Here is a 9,909-nt window from a genome sequence, read left to right as displayed (position 1 = left end):
TGGGAAGCCAAGAGAGATCTGGCCAATCGCATCGCCGGCTGTCACCGGTCTGGACACACACAGCTGGCCAATCACTGCAGGCCTGGACACACACAGCTGGCCAATCACAGGCCTGGACACACACAGCTGGCCAATCACTGCAGGCCTGGACACACACAGCTGGCCAATCACTGCAGGCCTGGACACACACAGCTGGCCAAGCAATCACCCTGACACGTCTGGCTGCATGGGCGCGCACGCACGCAACGCACACACACACGCACGCACGCACGCACACACACACACACACACACACACACACACACACACACGCACGCACGCACGCACGCACGCACGCACGCACGCACGCACACGCACGCACGCACACGCACGCACACAGTTTTATTTCCAATAAAAGGGACCCACAAGACATGTTTTCCAAGCTATACCACACGAACTCAGGGGAGATAGACACACACACACACACACACAACACACACACACACACACACACACACAACACACACACACACACACACACACACACACACACTTTTCCAAGCTACCACAAACTCAGGGGCGATAGACAGACACACTCACACACACACACACACACACACACACACACACACACACACACTCACACACCACACACACACACACACACTACACACACACCCTACACACACGCACCCCATAACATACATAACAGGACACAGTCGCACTCTATAGTGATTCCACATAATTTTATTCCAAACACTGAACACCAACAGAGAGAAGATAACATCCATACAGCCCACAGAGAGAGAGAGAGAGAGAGAGAGAGAGAGAGAGAGACAGAGAGAGAGAGAGAGAGACAGAGAGAGACAGAGAGAGAGAGAGAGAGAGAGAGAGAGAGAGAGAGAGACAGAGAGAGAGAGAGAGAGAGAGAGAGAGAGAGAGACAGAGAGAGAGAGAGAGAGAGAGAGAGACAGACATACAGAGAGAGAGAGAGACATAGAGAGAGACAGAGAGAGAGAGAGAGAGGATGGGGGGGGAACATGGGGGGGGGGGGGGGGGGTTGTGGGGGGGGGGGGACATGCGGCTCTCATCAAATTGTACAATCATCAGTTTTTCCAGCTGCACAAAAATAGCAATAGACAGAACGCGTCGTGGTGCATACAAAAGTTTAAATCTTCAAACAGCTCCGTCGCGTACAAATAAACAAATAAATGTATGTATGTATGTACGTAAAGAACACACCCCTTAAGACTAAACCACACCCATCAGAGGTGTGACTTCCATAGGTACCAAGGTACTTTAAATACCTAGAGGTACCTATGGGGTGTCAGGCCGGCAGAAAGGAAAGGGACCCCACCGTATGTATGCATGTATGTAGGGAGGGCAGTCGTACACATTATGTATACAGAATTGATTTATTCATTGTTTTGTGCCCGGTGAATGGCGAGAGGGGGGAGGGGGGGGGGGGGGACTCCAGTTCATTGTAAACCTGTCCTTGTCCGTCTTAACGTGTCCTCTCTTGTCTCTTGTCTCAGGAACGAGTCCTCTCTTGTCTCGCTTGTCCTTCCGTCCAGAAAGAGAAGCTTATTTGCTTCCCAATCCATTATTCAGAAAAGCAAGTTCCATCTTTGAGCTTAAATGCCAAATAATAGCAGTAATAATTAAAATATTTGAAGAAAACATATAATTTAATAATAATAATAATAATTGAAAAAACGCTTGTGTTAATGTATACTCACAATTATGCTGTGTTTACATCGTTTGAGATACAAAAATAGATGATTTCAAAATAAATGCTAATCTAAACGTAGAAAAATATAATCAAATATGGGCGTGGAACATGTATATACCGTCGTCGTGTAGTTTGATCGCGACGCTCGCACACTGTGTCCCCGATTAACGGAGCGATAATGTTACTGTGTGGCGAAATGAGGCGTTTACAGTTTACAGTACGTGCTACAGTAATGTACAGTAATGTACAGTAATGTACAGTAATGTACAGTGTGTAACCGTAATGTACGCACATCCAAACAGGATGATGATAAACTAGAGGTTCATTCATAGTCTGGATTTTTGGGCGACCACCGCTCCGGTGGTGAGGTGACCACCGCTCCGGTGGTGAGGTGACCACCGCTCCGGTGGTGAGGTGACCACCGCTCCGGTGGTGAGGTGACCACCGCTCCGGTGGTGAGGTGACCACCCTGCTCCGGTGGTGAGGTGACCACTTCTCCGGTGGTGAGGCAGCGGTGGCCGAACGGTTTTGCGGAGCGGTCTTGATATCGGAAGGTCGCTATAGTTCGTATCCCCGGACCGGCACGTTACAATTACCACCGCTGAAGTGCCCTTTGAGCAAGGCATTGAACCCCTACCATGAAATGTTCTATGAGCAGGGCCTGGCTGTAAACAAGTTCTTGAGCTTAGTCCAGTTATACCCTGGGTAAACATAGTAACTTTGCTTTGCTTTTGTTCTGGTGGTGAGGTGACCACCGATTTACGGTGGTGAGGTGACCACCGCTCCGGTGGTGAGCTGACCACCGGAGCTGAAATAACGTTGAGCGGTGGTGAGTTAAAAACAGAGAGAAGGGCTTGAGCGGTGGCGGTGGTTTGCTCTTCACCGCGGCTCAGTGACGTCATGTTGTAGTTCGGTGGTCACCTCGCCACCGGAAGTCCAGACTATATGAATAACGCTTAGAGGTCGTCTGAGACAGGAAGTGGACGAGGAGGAGGAGGAGGAGGCTGTGGAGGTGTCAAAGGTCAGCCCAGGGGGGGGCGTGGTCCAGGGGTCAGAGGTCACCACACGGAGCACTTGTCCACAGGGTTCATGGGTGAGCCCTTGGGACAGTGGAACACACGGGAGAACTCATCGAACTGAGACACACTGCCGATCACCCTGCAGTAGGAGACACAAAGAACACATCACCCTGTAGTAGGAGACACAAAGAACACATCACCCTGCAGTAGGAGACACAAAGAACACATCACCCTGCATGTGATGTGACTGACAAGACAAGACAAGACAAGACAAGACAAGACAAGACAAGACAAGACAAGACAGTGTACTTTTCTGCTGTGAGGCAGAGGCAGAGCAGGGCAGTTATACTGAAAACACTCATCTCTGCTGTGAGGCAGAGCAGAGCAGGACGGTTATACCTGAAAACACTCATCTCTGCTGTGAGGCAGAGCAGAGCAGGGCGTTATACTGAAAACACTCATCTCTGCTGTGAGGCAAGAGCAGAGCAGGACGGTTATACTGAAAACACTCATCTCTGCTGTCGAGGCAGAGCAGAGCAGGGCGGTTATACTGAAAACACTCATCTCTGCTGTGAGGCAGAGCAGAGCAGGACGGTTATACTGAAAACACTCATCTCTGCTGTGGAGGCAGAGCAGGGCGGTTATACTGAAAACACTCATCTCTGCTGTGAGGCAGAGCAGAGCAGGACGGTTATACTGAAAACACTCATCTCTGCTGTGAGGCAGAGAGAGATGAGTCCAATATTCCAGTAATCATACATGTGAGTGCTTTTTAATTAAATACTGGGTAAAAAAAACACTGAAATGCGTCAGTATACTATTATTATTAAATAAGGACATTTTTGAATAAAAATGAGAATACCTGTTCCACCGTTGTCTCAAGTTCATTTAAATATGAAAGGATTAAGTGTGTGTGTGTGTGTGTGGTGGGGGGGGGGGGGGGGGGGGGGGGCTGAGGTGCCCCCCCCCCCCTGATAATACCAGCTTTGGACATTTCTGTTAAATATTGTAACAATAATTTATAGCTCTCTCTCTCTCTCTCTCTCTCTCTCTCTCGTTTCCATGACTACCACCTGTACAAACTGGCCACAAAGTGAAATGTGACAGCCATGTATTTGGCTGTTAATTTGTGTGTGCGTTGCGTTGTGTGCGTGTGTGTGTGTGCGTGCGTTGCGTTGCGTACGTACGTTGCGTTGCGTGTGTGCGTGTGTGTGTGTGCGTGCGTTGCGTACATACGTTGCGTTGCGTGTGTGCGTGTGTGTGCGTTTGCGTTGCGAGCGTGTGTGCGTTGCGTTGCGTTGCGTGTGTGTGTGCGTGCACGTACCTATAGTGCTCCGGGGCGTGTTTGTCGGTCAGCAGCTGAAGGTAGATGGACTGAGATCTCCTCTTCATGCACCAGTTCTGAGGAGACGGGGAACAACCATTAAACGCTGGTACCATGTGTACAGGAACATGGAACACACTTTTTAGGTTTAGGTTTATTTATTTGTAGTACAAAAAATAGACAATAACATATCAAAGAACAAAAATACAATGCAAGGAAGGGAAGAAGCCAGAAGGCTTATTTTGAATCCTTTCCTATAGTAAGAGGTCATTGGTTTAAAATATTAAAAGTTAAAAAAGAACAGTACATAAGTCTACAAGTTGGCAAAGGGGGGCAGCTGTGCAGTAAAGAAATAAAACACAGACTGCACAGAAAACAGAAATAAACAATACAACAACAAACACACAAAAGAAAATATAACGCATCGAGTTAAAACATGTAATCTAAATGTCTAAATGTTTTTTGAATATTGGCCTAAGGATAATGAGGATTTAAGTGAAACATCCATAGATGAGGGCCTCTATGAGCTCTGAGCTGGTACCATGTGTAAAGTAACACGGGACACACATGGTACCATGTGTAAAGTAACACGGGACAAACGGTACCAACCTGTGCAAAGGCGATGAAGAGGAGCTGCTCGTGGGTGTATTTAAGGCGGGCAGCGGTCTCTCCGGACCGTGTTCCCTCACCCACTTCTGGTACGCCTGGAGGGAGAGAGAGATAGAGAGAGAGAGAGAGAGAGAGAGAGAGAGAGAGAGAGAGAGAGAGAGAGAGAGAGAGAGAGAGAGAGAGAGAGAGATCAGAGAGAGAGAGAGAGAGAGAGAGAGATCAGAGAGAGAGAGAGAGAGAGAGAGAGAGAGAGAGAGACGCACAAATGACAGAAGCAAGGAAGACATAACAAATAAAGATGCATTATTACTTCTCGGCAACGTTGTGAGCTTGTAGATCAGCTATTTTTGTTTTAAGATATTTGAGGTGTATAGATCGAGATCCGTCGTACAGTCTGGAGCAACGGAAGCTCTGTGATGAGTACAATATAAATGCTTCCGTCGTACAGTCTGGAGCAACGGAAGCTCTGTGATGAGTACAATATAAATGCTTCCGTCGTACAGTCTGGAGCAACGGAAGCTCTGTGATGAGTACAATATAAATGCTTCCGTCGTACAGTCTGGAGCAACGGAAGCTCTGTGATGAGTACAATATAAATGCTTCCGTCGTACAGTCTGGAGCAACGGAAGCTCTGTGATGAGTACAGTGTAAATGCTTCCGTCGTACAGTCTGGAGCAACGGAAGCTCTGTGATGAGTACAATATAAATGCTTCCGTCGTACAGTCTGGAGCAACGGAAGCTCTGATTATGAGTAGAATATAAATGCTTCCGTCGTACAGTCTGGAGCAACGGAAGCTCTGATTATGAGTAGAATATAAATGCTTCCGTCGTACAGTCTGGAGCAACGGAAGCTCTGATTATGAGTAGAATATAAATGCTTCCGTCGTACAGTCTGGAGCAACGGAAGCTCTGATTATGAGTAGAATATAAATGCTTCCGTCGTACAGTCTGGAGCAACGGAAGCTCTGATTATGAGTAGAATATAAATGTTTCCGTCGTACAGTCTGGAGCAACGGAAGCTCTGATCATGAGTCTAATATAAATGCTTCCGTCGTACAGTCTGGAGCAACGGAAGCTCTGATCATGAGTAAAATATAAATGCTTCCGTCGTACAGTCTGGAGCAACAGAAGCTCTGTGATGAGTACAATATAAATGCTTCCGTCGTACAGTCTGGAGCAACGGAAGCTCTGTGATGAGTACAATATAAATGCTTCCGTCGTACAGTCTGGAGCAACGGAAGCTCTGTGATGAGTACAATATGAATGCTTCCGTCGTACAGTCTGGAGCAACGGAAGCTCTGTGATGAGTACAATATAAATGCTTCCGTCGTACAGTCTGGAGCAACGGAAGCTCTGTGATGAGTACAATATGAATGCTTCCGTCGTACAGTCTGGAGCAACGGAAGCTCTGTGATGAGTACAATATAAATGCTTCCGTCGTACAGTCTGGAGCAACGGAAGCTCTATGATGACTACAATATAAATGCTTCCGTCGTACAGTCTGGAGCAACGGAAGTTCTGTGATGAATATACAGCGATGCAGCGGAAGTGGAGCCTCCTCCACACTTCAGTCGCGCAGATTGAGTCTAAATCTAAATAGAAATCATCTCAGCATATCAGCTCGCTGCTTATATGGAAATGAATTAAATAAAATGCAAAGATATTTTAAAGTATATTTTCGTGAAACGGAAAATGGAAGCTTTCTTATTCGGATTTGGGGAGCTGTAGTTCCCAACTCCTATATAGCATTCTGGCAGCTGTAGTTCCCAACTCCTATATAGCATTCTGGGAGCTGTAGTTCCCGACTCCTACAGTATATAGCATTCGAGGATTGTGGAATAGTTGTCTGTCTGGCTACACAAGACTATGTATAGAGGGGTTTTAAAAAGGAGTGGGCCTAGTGTAGATCCCTGGGGGACTCCGGTCCACAAGTTATAGAGGACTTAAGTGGTTGAATAATGTGGGACTCCAACTAGCACCTTGTTTTTAAAGACATGCGATAGACGGTCTCATCATGAGACGTTTTACTTACGTAGAAAGAGAGCTTCAGACCTCCCATGTCCGCGATGTTCTCTCCCAGAGTCAGACGGCCGTTCACCTGGACACAGAGAACCAATCATCACTCTCCGTTTGGTGAGGGGGCGCTGCGGGCTGAGGGCTCCCAACGCCTGGCTTTCGGAAGGCATAAGGCAGCCAAGTCTATGGACTTTGAATCTCTGTTTAGAGCTTTTTTTTAGACAAACATCACCAGGCGCCCCTCACTTCACATGATGTTTTACTTTGGCCATAGGAATTTTGAGGAACATTGTTTGTGTTTGTGCGTGTGCGTGTGCGTGTGTGTGTGTGTGTGTGTGTGTGTGTGTGTGTGTGTGTGTGTGTGCATGCGTGCATGTGTGTGTGTGTGTGTGCGTGCGCCCCACCATCTGGTTGTACACGGTGAAGTTGTCGTACAGTTTGACGATGCACTCGGCTCTCTTCTGGAACTTCCTGTACGAGTCCTCCGTCCACCACTGCTTCAGGTTGCCATGGCGATCGTACTGGCCCCCTAGTGGAGACATGAGCCATTACATCACTGAGAGGAGGGTCGTTTACTGCCCCCTAGTGGAGACATGAGCCATTACATCACTGAGAGGAGGGTCGTTTACTGCCCCCTAGTGGAGACATGAGCCATTACATCACTGAGAGAAGGGTCGTATACTGCCCCCTAGTGGAGACATGATCCATTACATCACTGAGAGAAGGGTCGTATACTGCCCCCTAGTGGAGACATGAGCCATTACATCACTGAGAGGAGGGTCGTACTGCCCCCCTAGTGGAGACATGAGCCATTACATCACTGAGAGGAGGGTCGTACTGCCCCCTAGTGGAGACATGGGCCATTACATCACTGAGAGGAGGGTCGTATACTGCCCCCTAGTGGAGACATGAGCCATTACATCACTGAGAGGAGGGTCGTTTACTGCCCCCTAGTGGAGACATGAGCCATTACATCACTGAGAGGAGGGTCGTACTGCCCCCTAGTGGAGACATGAGCCATTACATCACTGAGAGGAGGGTCGTACTGCCCCCTAGTGGAGACATGAGCCATTACATCACTGAGAGGAGGGTCGTACTGCCCCCCTAGTGGAGACATGAGCCATTACATCACTGAGAGGAGGGTCGTACTGCCCCCTAGTGGAGACATGAGCCATTACATCACTGAGAGGAGGGTCGTATACTGCCCCCTAGTGGAGACATGAGCCATTACATCACTGAGAGGAGGGTCGTACTGCCCCCTAGTGGAGACATGGGCCATTACATCACTGAGGTGACGATCGTATACTGGCCCCTAGTGGAGACATGAGCCATTACATCACTGAGGTGATGATCGTACCGATAGCTACAGTATAAACACAACATGAGATCACGACACTGCCTGGTAGCGGTATCCGGTAGCGGTATCGGCTAACACAGACATCGAGGTATCAGGATCGGGTCGGAAGCGACATCCCTACTATACTGCAGATTGTGTCCTTCTAGTTCCACCCAGAACTCACCTTGTCACCCGAGGTGAACCAGGCTTTTGCGGCCCGCGCACCATCGCTCTGGAATGCCCTCCCCTTGGCCCCTTGAGACTGTGCCCGCTTTTAAACATCTTTTAAAAACACACCTGTATGCTTTTCTTAATTCAGTTTGAACTTATATGTGTGTATAATGTATGTAGGCCTATGTGTATGACTGTATATGTATACAATATATGTATATGTGTACGTATATATTTATGGATTGTTTCCTTGATGTTTGTTGATGTGATTCTATGCTTTGTTATTTCTGATGTTCTTGATGTTGTTTTTGATTGTTGTTTCTAACCTGTAAAGCACTTTGTATAACTTTATGTTTGGAAAGGTGCTAAATATATAAATTAATGAATTAATTCATTCTCCTGGTCATTGTGGTGTAGAATGATGTCATTCTTACCCCAGTCGTCGTATCCATGGGTCAGCTCATGGCCTATGATGGCCCCAATCCCTCCATAGTTCAGAGACCTGGAAGCAGAGAGAGAACAGTGGGTTACTACTATAATAAAGATTCTGCTCTGTGACGTGATTTGAAAGCAGATTGCGGCCCCTAGAGGGTGTCACAGAGTGTTTTACCCATTTTTGGGCTGTCTGAATACAAAAAACAACAGACCTACAAGCTCGCTACAGACATACAAGCTCGTAGATCGGCAATATTTCAACAGCTACAGTATAACATATAAAATAATAATAATAATATAATATGATCCTTAAAACACCAAAAAGTGGGTCCCCGTCCCGGATGAGCCAACAACGCAGAAGAGACGTTCTGTGTGGCGAAGGTGCACGTGCTCAATGCACGCCCACACACACACATGCACGCCCACACACACATGCACGCCCACACACACATGCACGCCCACACACACACATACACGCCCACACACACATGCACGCCCACACACACATGCACGCCCACACACACATGCACGCCCACACACACATGCACGCCCACACACACACACATACACGCCCACACACACATGCACGCCCACACACACATGCACGCCCACACACACACACATACACGCCCACACACACATGCACGCCCACACACACATGCACGCCCACACACACATGCACGCCCACACACACACACATACACGCCCACACACACATGCACGCCCACACACACATGCACGCCCACACACACACACATACACGCCCACACACACATGCACGCCCACACACACAAGCACGCCCACACACACATGCACGCCCACACACACACACATACACGCCCACACACACATGCACGCCCACACACACATGCACGCCCACACACACATACACGCCCACACACACATGCACGCCCACACACACACATGCACGCCCACACACACATGCACGCCCACACACACATGCACGCCCACACACACACATGCACGCCCACACACACACACACACACACACACACGCCCACACACACATGCACGCCCACACACACACATGCACGCCCACACACACATGCACACACGCCCACACACACACACACACTTACTGTGGAAACTCTGGGTCGTAGAGGGTGGGCTGAAGGATGCCGGCAGGAAACACTGAGGAGGAGGAGAGACACAGACGTTTATATTTGTTTTATTTAAACCTTTATTTAAAGTGATTTATATTCAGTGATTTCGCTTAAATCAAATATCACTTATTCTTTTGTTTTGTTGTGATAATCCTCTCTACTAT

General features: G+C 48.1%; 1 protein-coding gene across 1 annotated transcript in view; it reads right to left on the bottom strand.

Annotated features, from left to right (window-relative positions):
* Positions 1-2,653: 2,653 nt before the first annotated feature.
* The window catches only part of LOC308321081 (endothelin-converting enzyme-like 1), a gene marked incomplete at its 5' end in the record, with an annotated part of 49,247 nt that continues 41,991 nt past the window's right edge, over positions 2,654-9,909 (bottom strand). Inside the window, 8 exon segments of the mRNA XM_080771872.1 lie at positions 2,654-2,869; positions 4,055-4,131; positions 4,664-4,710; positions 4,713-4,758; positions 6,696-6,761; positions 7,084-7,208; positions 8,621-8,688; positions 9,722-9,773. Coding sequence (XP_080627998.1) covers positions 2,770-2,869; positions 4,055-4,131; positions 4,664-4,710; positions 4,713-4,758; positions 6,696-6,761; positions 7,084-7,208; positions 8,621-8,688; positions 9,722-9,773 — 581 coding nt within the window. The 3' untranslated portion in view covers positions 2,654-2,769.

The sequence above is a fragment of the Protomyctophum bolini genome (genome assembly GCF_963924005.1).
Source record: "Protomyctophum bolini genome assembly, chromosome: 9".
Lineage (NCBI taxonomy): Eukaryota > Metazoa > Chordata > Actinopteri > Myctophiformes > Myctophidae > Protomyctophum > Protomyctophum bolini.
The sequence above is the reverse complement of the archived record's forward strand: the minus strand, read 5'-3'. Positions and strand labels throughout refer to the sequence as shown.